The sequence below is a fragment of the Danio rerio genome, chromosome 6, assembly GCF_049306965.1.
Source record: "Danio rerio strain Tuebingen ecotype United States chromosome 6, GRCz12tu, whole genome shotgun sequence".
Lineage (NCBI taxonomy): Eukaryota > Metazoa > Chordata > Actinopteri > Cypriniformes > Danionidae > Danio > Danio rerio.
Genome location: NC_133181.1, coordinates 33180799 through 33198047, shown reverse-complemented (window position 1 = coordinate 33198047; position 17249 = coordinate 33180799). Strand labels below are relative to the sequence as shown.

Below are 17249 nucleotides of genomic sequence, written 5' to 3'. Positions count from 1 at the left end.
TTGTCAGTTCCCACAAATTTTCAAAAAGTTTAATTTTTTAAACTTCTTTTCTGACAGACATTCTTTTTTCTTTAATCATTTATTACTGTTTAAATTATTAAAGCTTAACTATCAGCAATTAATTAGGGACACTCAAAATCAAGAAAAATGCTAATTTATTTATTAATGCTTATTTATTTCAATTTTGTTACTGTATTGCTTTTCAGTTTTTGACTCCATACCAGCAGGTGGCGGTAACGCGTTATTGACGTGTGGAGAGCAGCAGAGAAACAGATGTTTGCTGAGAGCATGTGGATCTTTGCTACGGTTTGTACAGTTTTATCCTATTTTACGTTTAATGTTTAGTTCCTCTACAATTGCGATCTGAACGCGGTGACGTAGTGAGATACGTCAAGAACTACCTGGGATACACTTCAGAATAAATTTAAGGAGATAACATGGCTGCACCAACGCAAGGGGAAGACAGCGACGATGGCATGGACGAATTTATGGAGAAGTTTAAAACACAGAAATACCATAATGCGTTCAACGAAAGCAACTGGGAGGAGGTAAGACTTGCTGATTAGTTATAACAACACACTGACATTATCGTGTCATAATCGGTGAATATATTTTGACGTTAACGTGGTTAAAGCAGTAACATTGTATTTTATTATCAAATAGTCATGTATCCGATGTGTAAATAACCTTCTTAAATATTGCAGGAGTTTGAAAAAGTTCCCATGTTCATGAAGACAGCGCCAGAAAACATTGACCCAGAGAAACACCCTGATCTCGCCTGTATCCAGCATATTATCCACGATGATGACAGAACTCCTGAAGGTAACTGGAGCTTCTTCTGTTTTCCAATATTAATGAGTTCTTTATGGAAGAAATTACATGTCATGGTAGTTGACAAATAGGGATTTTTTTTTTTAATTAAAACCCTATTTTTGAAGATTAAATAGTTATGTTGTCTGTTTAAGAAAACTGTGGTCACAAACTCTTATCAGTTCTTTTAGTTTTTTTTTTTTTTCTTTACTGTTCTGTAAATAATTTCTGTAGGGGGACATAGCATAGTAAAGAAAAATAGCTCTTAATAATAATATACAAATAGTGTGAGAGTGATTTAACTTCACTGTTGGATACTTCTCTTCATATTGTGCACAGGACAACAAAATTAATTTTATAGTCATTCCAAAAATTCTGAGGCAAAAACTTTATGGGCTTTACTGGTGGCTTCACACATGACATTGAATAGGGTGATTCAACTAATTAAAGTTTTCTGTGTATTTACCTGATTTAAAATTCAGGTACAAATACAGCATTCAGTGTCACACTAGAGGATGTGAATTTCAGTAACAGAATGTATGTTTTTAGAATTATATGGAAGAAAAAAAATATTGTCATTTACAAAAATAACCACTTGAAAAATATAAATATAATATATATTATTTTATTTTATACAATATAATTGAACCTTTTCATTTATTCTAGAGAAAGCCAGAAGTCTCAAGGATGAGGGGAATGAATACTTCAAGGAGAAGAAGTACAAGAAAGCTGTTGTTTCCTACACAGAAGGATTGAAAACGAGCTGTGTGAATCCTGAACTCAATGCCGTTTTGTACACCAACCGTGCAGCTGCACATTTCCATTTAGGTAAAGTCAGTTTTCCCCTCACACATTTTGTATTATGTAGAATAATTTAGTTTTTCCTTCTGGTTTAATAACCTGATTCCTTTAGGAAATATGCGTTCGGCTTTAAATGATGCCACAGCTGCAAAAAAATTGAAGCCAGACCACAATAAAGCCATTATAAGAGGTGAGTTGTGTATATTTGTTTGTTTCAAGAAGAAAATAGCAAGTAGTTGTTTCTGATATTACATTATTTTGTGTAAAGAAAAAATGTGAATGTGCGAAGAGTCACTAAATCCAGCAGATAAGGTCTCTAGTAGTTTTCATCGTAAGTGGTTACCAAATTTCAAATGAGTGTGATCAGTAAATATACTCCACATGAAAAACATCTCAGGTTAAATGTTGTAAGATGAGTTTTAGTTTACTTTTTGTGAGAGAGAGTTGTACCATTTTGCTCACATGCAAAGGTAGTTCCTTGTGTTTTTTCCTTGCCTTTTTATTCACCTTATTCTCCACCTACTAGCCGGCGCAGCCATTTGAATCTTTTTTTGCTCAAGACTTCCAGTCTCATTCACTTCCATTCATTTTTAGACATTAAAAACAGCTCGTTTGGCTGCTTGATGTTGCAAACTGATTTTTTCTTAATATATTAATCTATTTTATCTGTATATTAGTCTTGCATATACTTGTTTGTTGAGCAAGTAGTTTGACAATTTTTTGCCGTTTTTTTTTATTAATTTCTCCTATTTGCATCTCAATCGGACGTTCTAAAACAATCACAAAAACTAGCACACTTCCACCACTTGCTTTTATAGTTTTGAGTGCATTCTATTATATAGAATCTTGTTGTTTATCATGTATTATTTCAAAAATGATTATCAATGCATTATTTTGTGTAAAAAAATAAATAATGCACACAAAGTGTATAATGTTTATCTATCATTTTGACATGTTTTTGTATGTAGGAGCACAGTGCTTGCTGGAGCTGCGTAATTACGCTGGAGCGTTACAGTGGTGTGATGAAGGTCTAAAGTTGTTTCCCACTGACAAGAAACTACAGGAGCTGAGAGCCACAGCTGATAAACAGAAGGTAGAAATTTAAAGGGATAGTTCAAAATGAAAACTGTCTTTTACTCAGTCATTAGAGTTTCTTTATGTTGTTGAACACAAAATATGTTTAAAGGGATAGTATTTCTTTTAAAGGGATAGTTTATAAAAAGAATCATTTCAGTTTGATCAAATTTACTCACTCGCAGGGATGTGATGACATTTTTTAAAAAAAGGGTTACGATTTGTCGTGGCCGAGTGTTAAACATCCATGCTTTATTCATTATTTTGTTGCCTTGTAATATAATTTAATATACATTACTTCATTGTCTGATTATGTAATAAAACAGGTGAATAACTTGTTTAATCCAGATATTTTAAACAAACTTTTTGAAAATTAAAATGAGGGAAAAAAGGACTTCTGTTTGCTAAGGTATAAATGATAATAATGTCGAAAAATAATAATAAGAGAAACTATGAATCCTTTTCACAAGATTTAACGTACTTAATAGTCATCATAATTTAAAGTCCTTGACAGTTTTTTTTATATTTTTATAAAAAAAATGTATGAACATTTGCATATGCATTTATGTATATATTATATCATCCTTGCGTCAAATTACAAAAAAATAATTAGTGCTTATGCGAGGTGTTTCTAATGCAGTGTGTATGGTGCTGAGAGTAAATTTGACATTATTCTCTCCTCTGGCTGTCATCATCAGTCTCACACTATTTTCCTCTTTTTCTAAAAGTCCTAAAACACTATTGTGGAATTTTCCATTTATTATTACAGCAAATAGGATTGTAAAAAAAAATTTTTGTTGTATTCCCGGATTTAAGTTTACCAAATGCCCCTGAGAAACTCGGAAATGTGAAAAGGGTTAATCAAACTGTCCAAGAAGCTTAATAAGACCTCAATGTATTGGCAGGAGCCACATGTATTAAATGTCTGTGTATTTAATTTTTTGATCTTCAAATTACCAGTAAACTTTAACTTAAATTGTTAAAATCACTAAGGACCACAGTTTCAGCAAAAACAAAACAAAACCTAATTAATCTTCTACTGAATTAAGTCAACTACATTATGGATATCTTTACAGTGAGCAATTCAAATAACTCTTTCTATCTATTGTTTGTTTTTGTCTTTTTTTTTAAGTCAGTGCTTCATTGGATTTCCAATCAACAATAGGCAAGATATAGAATTTATTATGCATGAGTGATGAAACTAAATTAATATGTAGTTGCTCTTTAATTATAGTTTATTATTATTACATTACACAAAATCATTGCAATGAATCGGTTAATTAACTTTTTATTATCATTTTTGTATAAATTGTCTACTTTTTACCTTTCATGAAACGAATGAGTGCGCAATTTTGATGTTTTTGAAAGGGTCTTCTATGCTCACAAGGGCAACATTTGATCAAAAATACAGTAATATTGTAAGTTATTATTACAGTTATAATAATTGTTTTCTGTTATAATGTATATTTGAATGTATGTTGTAATGTGTATTGTAATGGATATTAAAAATATAGTTGATTGCATTAATGGCAGAGCTATATTTTCTGCAGCCATTGTTTGAAGGGATTGTTCACGCCAAAAGTGTACATTTCCTGACCATTTACTCAGTCAAATGGTTCTAAACGTTTATTTTTCACTTCTTCCTTCTGTTGAACACAAATCAAGATATTCTGAAGAGTGTTGGGGGAAAAGCAGCCAGTGACATCCTGAAATACTAAGTCAATGCCTGTTTTTCCCAAAATTGTTCAGAATATATTTAGTGTTCTTCATGTACAATCTTCAGTGTTACATGATCATGTAGAAATCATTCAAATATGAAAATTAGGTGCTTATTGTTATTAATAAATTACTAGTTCATAGTGGATAAAATATTAATAATGGTTCTAGCTATCATAATTGTTATATTTTTATTTCTTGAGCATTAAATCAAAATATTAACAATTCCGACTCACATTTTGATATATTATAATGCAGAGCTGCCCAAGCTAGGGCCCCCGGCCAAAGTTGGCCCATGGTAAACTTCGATTTAATTTGGCCCACTATCTTACAGTATATGAGAAGAGAGCGAAATTGATGAAAAGGGTTGGAGCGAATGCTTTTAACAGAGATCAGAATTTCTAATTTAACATAACCTTTTTTGTTTGTTTTATTGCTCAGCTACAAAAAAAACTGAAATTAAATACTTTAATTACATATTTGAAAATAAATCAGATTTTTTTGTTTAAAATATAAAAATACTGTCACTTGTCAGATAGCGGACAGCGCAAAAGACATCGGCGAGCAAATCAAGACCATGACAGGGGCAGGAGGACTAGTGTATCTACATTCTGTTATAAATGGGATTGTTTTTTAAACTTTAAGTCCATCATAAAAATAAAAAATATATATACTCCATTAGTTAATACAAAGCAATGTTTTCTAGTTATCTTTATATATTAAATAAATTATGAAATCACCAATGGCAGCTTTAATGGAATTGTGTTTGATACATTTACCTTCGGTCCACCACACTCAATCAAGTTTGATTTCATAAAAAAAAGTTTGGGCACCCTCGTTCTAACGTTTAATTTATTGTTATTTTAGAGAGAAGCTGACAGAGATGCCAGGAAGGCGAAGGTTAAAGCGAAGAAGCAGCAGAATGAGAAAGAAGCATTGTTAGCTGCCATTAAGGTACCACAGATATTAAATTCAATAAAAACAAATATTCAATAAACAACAGTATAAATGAGAGAACTTTTTAATGACTGTTTCTTCTCAGGAGCGAGGAATTAAACTCCTGAAGACAGAAAAGCCTCCTCACAGGGCTTCAGACAGCGAGGATGAGGATAGAGATGAAGACACCTCTAGGGCTCTGGCTGATCTTCAGCTTGATGGAATCAGCTCACAGGAGGCAACAGGCGCTCGGGTTTATATGGATGAACAGGGTGTCCTTCACTGGCCAGTGATGTTCCTTTATCCTGAGCACAGCCAGACAGACTTCATTTCTGCTTTCTCAGAGAACGCCAGGTTTGTTGCAAAGTTGAAACACGCTATTTTGATGTGTATCCTTTCTGGAGATACTTATTTTGTGGTGTTCAGCTTCATAGATCATTTGGCGGTGATGTTTGGTGAAGAGCTTCCTCCCTGGGATATAGACCAAAAATATCAGCCACAGAATCTGCAGGTTGGTACACAGAGATCCACTGGACTATTTTTTTTTTTAGAATTATTTTTCTCAAAGAATATCAGTTAGTTGTGATGGCTATTTTTTAAACTTTATTCATACACATCTACAGCTTCACAATCATTCTCTTTTTTTTTCAGATGTTCTTTGAAGATCCTGAAAAAGGAAACCTTTATCAAGTTGATCTTCAAGAGTCACTTCTTAGAGTTCTACAGCACCAAAGGTATTTCAGAAGAGTTTCTTCTTCTTTTTTTTTCCATTTGAATTGGTCTTTAATGTTTGCATCTCTGTTTTGTTCTTTCCAGGTGCTCGGTGAAGGCAGGAACTCCTAGTTTCATTGTGCTGGTATCAGAATCTCCGTTTTCTAGGCAGTTCTTATCAGGAAAAAAGGTGCAGAGATTAAAATTATTGAAATGATCTGGAATGACCTTAAAAGTCTTTAAATGCCTTTGTCATTATTCAACCTACTACTATAAAAAAACATTGCTGCTCTCACACCTCTTAAGAAAACTCCCCCTTGAACTTTGAGGTGCAGTTCTTCTCCTCCATATCAGTGATTTATTCTTATTAAAAATGTTCCACCAATTTTCTATTACTGTAATGTCAACCGAATCACTGATTGAGATCAGCTAAACTTTGCAGTACTTTTGATGGATGACAATGCATGGCAGTTTTTTTTTTTTCAACATGTTAGTATTTTACTGAAGTATTTACCATTTTTACTATGGCACTCTGGATTTACAGCAATAGCCCACCACCGAAAAAAAAGACATTTCTGTCATCATTAATCCTACAAACTTTGCTTTGTAGAACAAAAAGAAAGATTTTTTAAGATTGTTAACTTTTTGTTAGTTCTACAGAAGGCTTACAGTTTTGAAATATTGTAAAGGTAAACTATCATAAAATTTCCACCAAATTATCATGTTTTTGGGTGGAGATTTTTTTTGTTGCTACATTTCTTCTTATGGTCACTTGTTAGACCTAATTATGTTAAAAGCAACACATTTTTACACTGTGATATAGTTTTCATGCAATTTCAATAAACCATTTGCACCCGATCCAAAAATCTGAGAGCACTAGTGGATTCTTTATATTTTAAGGACTTTTTTTATTACAAACAATATTATTAGCATAAATTAAGCATAATTAACGTCTCTTCAAAACTTAATTTTCTTTAAAAACACCAGGAGAATATGATGTTGGTGTAAAACATGATATAATTCAATGTTCCAAAGAGAAATAGTTCCTAAGGGAAAAGTCCCTACACTCAAAAAATAACTCCATGGATGGTCAGTTTAATTGAGGGCAGCATTTCCTTCTAATCAATTTTTGTGGCAAAAATAGTTTACACAATTAAATGCAATTGAGTTGGTCCAACATTATTTTATCAAATAAAAGTTTATATACATTTGTATTTTTACAGTATTTAACTTAAACTCAAAGGTCTGATAATATCATACATACATGTGATAATATCATACTATAATGTGTCGTACATTCTGAAATCTGTAAATTAAATTAAATTAAATAATTAAATAAAATTGAAAGTTCTAAATTATCATAAATGAACTAAAAGCCATTTTAAGCATATTTTATGAGTTACATATACAGTTAATTGAATCTCAGAACTGCATTTATGCTAATGAAGCTACTAATACCCAAAGCATGGGTGCTTCTGCAAGGTGGTAATTTCAAAACTCAAAGCATTACATGAACATTTTATAAATCTTCAAACTAAAGTAAAGATTAAACTCTGACAAGTCTTTCTATTAACTTTAAACAACTAAGATTACTTCTATTGTCAACATTTCTCTTTCTCAATTCAATCCCATGCAAAGCATGCTCCCCTAATCAGATATCTCAACCAACACAATTCTTTCATGTTGTTCAATGTTATAATGCTTAAGTTAACTTAATGATTTACAAATTTTAGTGGACTCAACATCAAACAAATAAATTGGCCACAAAAATGACAAAAATTGTGTTGTTTCAGCTCATTTTAAACAGGTAGTCTGAACATACTGCAGTAATCACTTTTTTGAGTGTAAGCTTTCAGTGGTTTTAACCCCATAGCAAATTTGTAAGTTTTAGTTTAACAGGCTCTTCATGCTTTCTGGCCTGTTGCTGGAGGAAAAGCCAAAAAGACAACATTCCAAAGTGACTTTTACAACTTTAAAACCACAGTTATACGGTTAAAACCATTTTGTCCATCACTCAGCATTACCAAAACTGAATACCTCCAGTTTGAAATGGATAGTTACATTATTGTTAATCCTCGTCTTAATGTGCATACCACCTAAGCACATAAAACAATTTCCCGAGAGAATATTAAATAGTCAACTTTCCATAGATCCTTTCAAATAGAAATAGATCTTCCCAGTGAATACTTTTTATCTTGTGGCTGTACACTCCTCAGCAACTTTCGAACCACCTCCAATCTTCCCTTCTTCACCAAATCTTTTGAGAGCTCCGTCACCTCATCTGTGTGTGATCGACAGAGTACCTTCAACTCAGTCTGGACTACAGCAGATCCATATCGCTCTTCCGCCTGCTTTAAACATTCCTCTAACTGGATTATAGCATGACCCGTGTCTCTCCCGCTCTGGGTGAAGCTCATGAGAATAGCCTGCAGTAGGCAGCGCAGGATCGCTGTATCTTGAACGCCGTGAGGCTCCAGTTCAAGTGCTTTCCTGAAACAGTCAATGGCGTTCTGCTCCTCTCCTTTCAGCAGTAGGCAGCGACCTCTCAGAAGCTGTAGTTTAGAGATTGTAGAGCCCAGAGGACACTGTAGAGCTTTAGCTAGACTGACCAGGGCCTGGTTTATGGCCATTTCATCGACCAACAGGCTCTCCTGCAGAGCATCCACACCCATGTAGTAGTAAATCTGGGAGCAGGAGAGAGGTACATTAATTATGCTGTTAACTTTAGTTGCTTTATAGGTAGTTATTCATTCTGATTTCATCACTATACCTGACCCATCTCCAAATGAGTCCTCAAACAGGGTCGAACAGCCTGAACACGTTCCAGGTCTGCACGGGCTGCTTTCAGAATCTGACGGTCAGGAATGCTACCTAGGCCACATTTTGCTTTGTCGAGATCCTTTGCATAATTGGTGACACTAAGCTGGAGAAAAAGCAGTTAGGTCAGTTAAAAGTGTCAGAACAAGAATGGACATCTTCATATATTGTGGATTTAAAAAGTATTTTAAGGAAAGCAATAAAAGGCATCATTCTGCCTCTGGTAATAAAACAGTAATCATTTTCTGGTCATTAGTCAATAATGTCCATATTTAAATGATGAACTACACATATACAAATGCATGGACAGCCCAAGGGGACATGGTGATAGGATAGAAATGACACAGGAGGAAATGTGTCAATGCTTTTGCTAAAGAGATACATTCTGCCAAGACATTGTGCACTCTCATAAATCATTTGCATTCTCACAAGAAACTTTGCATTCTCTTTAAAAAACAGGCCTGTTGTGTTCAACCACAAACCATGAGTTCTTTCACCAAAGTACATCGATTGCTTTGGGTAATAAATAGGTTCTCTCTGAAAAGTATTGTTCCCAAAGAAGCTTCTTTTTCTCACATACTGTAGGTAAGCATGTTGCATTTACCTAAAAAAACGATGTGATCTCTCTTAAATGTAGTCTTAGTGTTTTGCATAAAAATACTCTCAAAATTATTACATTGTCTCAATAAACTTCTTATTCTCTTAAAAGCTGGTTCTATTTAAAAGTAAAAGATTCAACTAAAGTTTGTAAATATTACATTCCCATGTTACTGTTCTCTTTCAAATGTTGGCCTATTGTATTCCTCTAAGAAATAGTGTGTCTTCCTGCATAATATTGCATTCACCATGAATAAACCCTCATCTCATAAAAGTAGGTCTGTTGCATTACATTTTCTTTAAAAAATTCCCTCAAAGTATTATGATCTTGCAAGAAATGTTGTTTTTTTCTTAAAAGTTAGGCTTATTACATTCTTTCACAATAGTAGGTCTAGTGGATTCCCCTGAGAAACTCTCACAAAACATCTGCATTCTCAATCAAAAGTATTGTTCCTCAGAGAATCTGAGTATTCATCTGCAAAAGCCTTAAAACATTGTTATTCTTCTTGTTTTTTTATTAACACTATTACCTTGTCTCTTTGGGGGCCCTGAATGAACGTAAACTCATTACAATTATCTCAATTATTTGTGGACAATTGATGTAAATATGGGCAACGCAGTGGTTCAGTGGTTAGCACTGTCACCTCACCGCAAGAAGGTCGCTGGTTCGATGACCTGTTGTCAGGTGTCAGTTTGCATGTTCATCTTGTGTTTGCGTGGGTTTTCTCCAGGTGCTCCGATTTCCCCCACAGTCCGAAGACATGTGCTATAGATGAATTGAATGAACTAAATTGGCCATAGTGCATGAGTGTGAATGAGTGTGTATAGTTGTTTCCCAGTACTGGGTTGCAGCTGCAAGAGCATCCGCTGTGTAAAATATATACTGAATAAGTTGGCGGTTCAGTCCACTGTGGCAACCCCTGATGAATAAACAGACTAAGCAAAGGAAAATGAATGGGGCAATTATTGACAGTTCATTCATTCATTCTTTTTCTTTTAGCTTTAGTCCCTTTATCAATCAGGGGTTGCCACTCGCCACAAAGAAACGAACTGCTAACTTATCCAACATGTTTTACACAGAGGATGCCCTTCCAGCTGCAACCCAGTACTTGTAAACGTCATACTGGGAAACAACATACACACTCATACACTTCGGCCAATTTAGTTTAATCAATTCACCTATAGTGTATGTCTTTGGACTGTGGGGAAACCGGAGCACCTGGAGAAAACCCACGCCAACATGGGGAGAACATGCAAACTCTACAAAGAAATGCCATCTGATCGAGCCCGGGACTCAAACCAGCAAACGTCTTGCTGTGAGGTGACATTGCTAACCACTAAGTCACCATGTCACCCTAAATGCAGTTAAATTGATGCATTTTAAATGTCCTAATTTGTTCTGGGGCAGGCTTGTATAATTACTTCTATCTGACACCAGCTAAATTTCATTTTAATCTGTCAATAATAGGTTTGTATCTTTGTCTTTGCCAAGGCATTGGTTTTGTCATCCTAGAGTATGATTCAATGAGAGGATATAAAAAATAAATAAACACTGCCAATTCAACATAATTAATGATTATGAATGTACAGAATTTCATATATAGGCCTATGTAAAACAATATTAAGATAACTTCTCTTACCTTTGCACGAGTGCAGTAGGCCTGCCAATTGAGTTCAGCATCAGGTAGAACACTGAGTGCCATGTTACAGATTCCTGTGGCCATTTCCAGTTTGCCTGACAGGAAGAACACATTGGCTAGCCTGTTGAGTATGAGTGCATCATCCGTTGCAAGCTTAATGGCCTGTGGAAGTCAGCAGAGAGAACCAGTCTAAGCATGCAAAGGCTTTTACAATGCATTACTACTCATATAGTCACAGGATTATTAACCTTTAATTTATCAGCTTATGTGTAATCACATCAAGCTTAAGCCTACACACATCTTTATAACACCTATGTCAAGAAACAACAAAAGTTACGCATCACACCCAATCATGTTGTGGATACAGAACAAATGTGGGCAGATAACCGTAATGCTGGAATCTGATCTATTAATGTGACCACAAACAGACTAAATTTGTTCCTAGGCTGACATACAGTACCGATCCGTAGCACGTCAGAGGGTCTGATCCAGAGTATCCACAGTCATGGACAGACATTGGCACAGTGGAAAACTCCTCCGTTCGCTCCAGCATGAGACCAATATAACACCAGGCCAGGGCTAGAAGGTAAAGAAGAGATGCAAAGTGAGACATTGGCTTTTATAGAGTTGGCTTAGAAAAGCCTACAGTGAACAAAGTTTGGAGACTACAAAAAAAATACATCCGGGCTTGTGGGATCACAAACACTTCAGGTTACGTGCAGCAAAGGATCGTTTTTATGAATTATAAAAAATATATAGCTAGCATTTGACAAAGAACAGCTTCTCAAATAACGAACTTGCTAAAGATATAAGAATGTTTCATATTACTTACACATGCTTATTCTGAATTTATATGAAAGACACTAGCTAGATTTTATTTTAGAGAGCTGGTGTGAGGTTCAGCTGTGTCCTATGTGTTATTTTCTGTCTGATTCAGGCACAAACTGATACGGCTAACAGCTACTCTGACTAATAGTGTTTACACAGTGCAAAAGCAAGTGCTTGTGGGAGCGTGATGCTTTTTCTGGTAAAGTGGAGCCGATGCGCGAATCACAGCACATTATTTTATCTGAGCAATCAGAGCCTCTTGGGGGCGGGTCTTTGAAAGGAACTAGGAAATATGACACTTATTTTCATGTTAGCTGAGTAGCTATATATAATCAAAGTAAGATATATGAAAAAAAATAACGTGAGTATTTTTTACTAATGAAGCATGAGCACACATTGCTTTGGATCTTATAAACACAACCAAGCCTTAAAGGTGCAGTAGGTGATCTGCCAAAATGCTAACCGGTTAGCATAATATCTTTGAAACACAGTCTCAACCCTACACAACCCACTATTTTATGTTCAGTTTTTTTCAATTCAGCTTTATTTGTATAGCGCTTTTACAATGTAGATTGTGTCAAAGCAGCTTCACATAAATGTTCATAGTAACTGGATCAGGGTAGTTTAGTTTTAAGTGTTTAAGTTCAGTTCAGTTTAGCTCAGTTCAGTGTGGTTTAAAATCATTACTGAGAGTCCAAACACTGAAGAGCAAATTCATCGATGCGTAGCTCTACCGATCCTGAACCATGCAAGCCAGTGGCAACAGCAGAGAGGAAATAAAAAATATAATTTGCAAGTTAGAAATGGGTTGGCCGGCGACGTGCAGCAGTTACACTTATTACTAAGCCATACCTACGTACTATTTCAGACTGAATATTCAGAGTATTGTTAAACAATAAAGGGAGCACATCAGATGTTGTCATTGTTCAAAAATGAACCAATGTGAATACAAAAGCAACTTCACCTCGGTAAAGCAGGCTAGGCAGAATATCGCTATTTACTAATGTTTTAATGTTAAATTAAATAAATATCGACATTATCGATGCTGTAAAAGGTACCTTATGAAACTGAAAACAGTCACATCAATATTTCACCGTATATTTTGATTCTGCATTTGATTTTACTGATGTGATCTTGTGTGCACGAACGCGTGGCATGCATTAACGCGTGCACATCATAATGGCGGATCTGCGTGAACAGAGATGTGCAGATGCACAAATCTACATTTGCTGACAGACAGTTTAGGCTACTTATTGGAGTTATAGGAGATGTCGGCCTGACAATATTTAATTAGAGAACATTTTTTCATTTTATTCCTTACCCAGAATGTAAAAATACATAAAAACACATTTAGATCATTTACTTTAATCATTACCATTGGAATTTGAAGAGACGTTCAACCAGCACAACCTATCACCTACACAATCACCTACTGCACCTTAAAAAAACTCTGGACCCCCTCTTTAATTATGTATGAGATGAATCACCTTTCTGATGATTACCATGTAGGTTTTGCACACCATATTGAATGGTCCAACCAAAGTACTCAAAACAGGCCTCTCAGGAGACTTTTCATGATTTGTTGCACTACATGTTGATAAATGACATAGAAGCGTATTACAAGAAACAGCTTTTTTCAATGTACACTCTTCAATTCTTCAAAGCTCTCACTCTGGTAAATTGACAAGGAATTTATAATGAACACAGCTCTCGTCTTAATGATTTCTTGACATTTGAAATCTTTTAGAAGGCGATAAGAGGTCATAAAAGAGCCAAGCATGACAAGTGGCAATATAAAACCGGAAAGGCTGGTCTGTGAAACTTTTCACTCCACCGTTTATGTAGAGGTGTATAAAGGACAGGGCCAGATCCCTCAGGCCTCTAACTGTCAGGGCCCTCAAGGTGAGAGAAAATTAAATGTAACATTTATAGACAGACTAAAAGCACTTGAAGGTGTGGCAGTGAATCCCGTCAATGTAAAATCGACCAAAAAATATGTACTTGTAGTGTTCAACATCTTAATATTGTCTGGGCTTATTTATTATTATTAGTTTGTGACCACATTGTACAATTGTTTTTCCCTCCATTTAGTTAAATTGTGGTCATGATTTAATACTTAAAAATAAAAAAAATAAATACATTTATTACAACATGGCCACCATTGCCTAAACTGAGGGAATGAATTAATGATCTAGGAACGATTTACTAATCTAAATAATGGAACAAATTTCCACAACATCAATATTTTTCTGCATGTTATGTGCAAAGCTCTATTCCATTATATGTAGAATGAATTGAATATTTTCAAACCTTAAATATTGCATTTGGAACTTTACATTTAATAACATTACAACTCTCTACTACGGCTCTGACGATCATTATCAGTCCCTGATTATCGTCTCACCTACAGTATTAACATGGACACTCCTATTGTTTAGTAAATTATATCTAGTGTATGAAAATTACCTTTGAGATGCGTGTTCTCAGATTTTAGAGTCTCAGTGAGAAGCTTGAGACCCTTGTTGAAATAGTTCACTCTTGTGAAGTCAATGTCATTTGAATCCCGTACAATTCCATCTAACCTATAAAAACAAGTCAATAATAGTAAAGATCAGCTTAATAATGTTTCAGTTCAAGAAATGGAATGACAGAGATTCCTTAAATGCCTCATATGTTGTCATGTTTGATATCTTAAAAATGAAGGAACATGTAGGGGGAAAAATACTTATGTAAATACCTTATGTAAATTGTTGCCATTTTGAAATACCAATTTCTTTTTTCCTCCATCGGTATCTGTAAGAAATTAAAGAACAAGAAAGTTACTGACACTAGTTGGCAGTTTCCTTATTGGTTTCTTTAGTGTTTTCCCTGTGTTGTAAGCTACAACTCATTGTAGTAAGCAAATTTCACAGCAAATAAAAAATGTTGCAGAAATACTTGTGCTTTTAAATTCAGAGTTCAAATGTATTGTTTTATTCCTCTCAAACTTTACAAGAACATAAAAAATAGTACCCCTTGTGGCATTGTCAGGGTCAAAAAGTTTAATATATCAGATTATACAGTGTTTCTCAACCATGCTCCTGGAGGGCCACCAGCTCAGCACATTATCCATGTCTCCTTAACAAAACACTTTTTTTTTTAAGACAATCCAAAGTTGATTCTAAAATACTGCATTAACTGGCTCCACAAAAATGTAATGATATGTTCATTATTTAATAAATTCTATTGTTAACTACTCTCTAACAACATTACTATGTCTGCCTGTACAGTACATATGAAATTGTGATATTCTTACCAGCTCATCTCCATAATCGAGCGCACGGTTGTATAACATCAGCGCCGCTGTCAGCCTCTCGCGTAAATCTTCATCCCTCTCCAATTCCACATCATGAGGATGTGCGTACGCTTGTTCAGCCAAGCACCGGGCTGCCCTAAGCCTGCAGTCTTTTTGGTTTTCTCCCATCTCTCGCCCCATGAGGCCAGCCACACGCTCCACACACCCCCCCTCATCCACCTCACGGCCCAGGCGTTCATAAACATATCCCAGGTTGGCCCAGGCGTTGAGGTTTTCTGGATCCTCTTGGCAGATGCTACGAAATGTTTCTTCTGCTGTCTCCAGTTCGTCCATATGAAACGCCAGCACACCCAGTATATTACGCACAGCATATTGCAATCGTCCCGTCTCAGCTTCCAGCTCAGCCCTTAGGCTCTCCCGCTTCATCTGGGTGTCCCGGAGCCGAAGGGTAGCTGATCCATTGGGTTCGCCGTTCAGATTTAACTCCAGATGAAAGTGGCCGGGAATATAGGCCATTCCTTCAATTAGAGACTCAATGTCTTCTTCTATGCTGTCCTCCATTGTGTCCTGCACACGTACTGATAATGTCTGAGGAAGACAGAGGAACTTATAAGCTGGACAGGAAATACAGGTTTAAAGAGGAGGAGATATAAGACATGAGTGCATCTTGAACGTGCGCTTTTTTGCTTCCTGTAACAGGTTACTCAACCTCTACACTGTGGTTTTTACATTAACTATTTTAATTTGAAAGGAAAACATGGGCGTCTGCTTTGAGAACTGTGTAAAGAATGAGTCTTGCTTTCTGAATTTAAGTGACACACCTTGGGGTCATGTAGGGTTTGTCATTTACCATGATTTAGAAAACAGAGAGCCAAGAGGTGCTGGAGTTGTGACGTCAGAACCTGGAAGACTAGTTCATCACTGCTTCCTGCAACATTTTTCTATGGGCTTTTATAATGGGGTTTATCATTTTTAAGTTCTTTACAGATGATCCAGAAAGCTGCAGCTCGTCTGGTCTTCAATGAGCCCATGTAACTCACCTCTCTTTATCTTTCTGCATTGGTTACTGGTCAAGGCTTGTATCAATTTCAAATCCTTGATGCTTGCTTACATAGGTCTACATCCTCTCCAGAAGCCTCTGGTCAGAAAGTGAGCACCGCCTTGTGATACCATTGCATAGAGGCTATGGGCGAAACCCAATTCTATTTTTGTATCCCTACCCTTGAAACAGAGTCTGATGGGTGATGTCTTCAAATCTTACCCCTAAGAAATGGGACAGCACTACAACACCTGCACACGTCATCATATGTCAGCACGAGCTCTTTATATGAGATCGATGATGGTGACTGCTGTAGTTATTCCAGTTACAGTATTTTTTGGTATTTATCTTCAGGAAAACATTGAAGGCAACAGTATCATGTTATCATGACGATTTAATGCGGCAATAATTAACATTATACCAGACACTGTAAAAAGGTTATTCCCAGGTTTTTTTTATTATAGTTTTTGCAGACAAAAACAAGGAACCGACAGACAAACCCATCATAAAACAATAATCTGTGCAAAATGTAAAATAAAGCATGAAGTAAGGGAAAATGGTAACATATAAGACATGTATGACCTACAAAAACACACAGCAAAAAAACGTACAAATCTTCGGAAATTAAACACTATTGGTCTTCATGGAGTTTTAGAAAAAAAAGACTGGAAACCACATTTGATAAAATTTTTCCAGAAGTGGTATACCTAGTTTTTTCCAAATGTTAAGTGGAGGTGAGTCCAAGAAGCCAGTCAGGAAAAAAGGGGCCTAGCATTTTACTTCCAGAAACAAAGAATAACTTTTTTTTTTACTGAACGGGTAACTGTACATTTCGGTTGAGAGTCTCCAGAAAATCTGACGAGCCAAAAATTGCTATTCTGTCAGGGAGTAAAATACAATCGTAAACTTTAGCAAAGAACTGAAATATTTCTAACCAAAAATTCTGAATTTGAACACGGGAACAAAAAAAGTTGTGCTAAGGTAC

General features: G+C 35.5%; 2 protein-coding genes across 4 annotated transcripts; one reads left to right on the top strand and one right to left on the bottom strand.

Moving 5' to 3' along the window:
* The first annotated feature begins 243 nt into the window (after positions 1–243).
* Positions 244–6914, top strand: ttc4 (tetratricopeptide repeat domain 4). The gene is made up of 10 exons (NM_001002122.2): positions 244–548; positions 705–822; positions 1477–1638; positions 1724–1801; positions 2580–2704; positions 5269–5355; positions 5444–5691; positions 5764–5848; positions 5989–6071; positions 6154–6914. The coding sequence occupies exons 1-10, from the start codon at positions 438–440 to the stop codon at positions 6263–6265; spliced, it is 1209 nt and encodes a 402-aa protein (NP_001002122.2). The 5' UTR covers positions 244–437; the 3' UTR covers positions 6266–6914.
* On the bottom strand, positions 5918–15808 carry ttc22 (tetratricopeptide repeat domain 22). Of its 3 annotated transcripts, none has more exons than XR_012408009.1 (7): positions 15226–15808; positions 14668–14723; positions 14397–14512; positions 11558–11681; positions 11103–11264; positions 8819–8971; positions 5918–8732 (listed from the first exon to the last, which is right to left on the bottom strand). XR_012408009.1 is itself a non-coding variant. In XM_021471776.3 (7 exons), exons 1-7 carry the CDS (start codon positions 15784–15786, stop codon positions 8205–8207), a joined length of 1695 nt encoding a protein of 564 aa, XP_021327451.2. In that variant the 5' UTR covers positions 15787–15808; the 3' UTR covers positions 6929–8204. The 3 variants fall into 3 exon arrangements, 2 of the variants coding, with proteins under 2 accessions (XP_021327451.2, XP_073810369.1); XM_021471776.3 differs by having other exon boundaries at positions 6929–8732; positions 11563–11681; XM_073954268.1 differs by lacking the exons at positions 14397–14512; positions 14668–14723; positions 15226–15808 and adding an exon at positions 13418–14013 and having other exon boundaries at positions 6929–8732; positions 11563–11681.
* Between the last annotated feature and the right edge of the window lie 1441 nt (positions 15809–17249).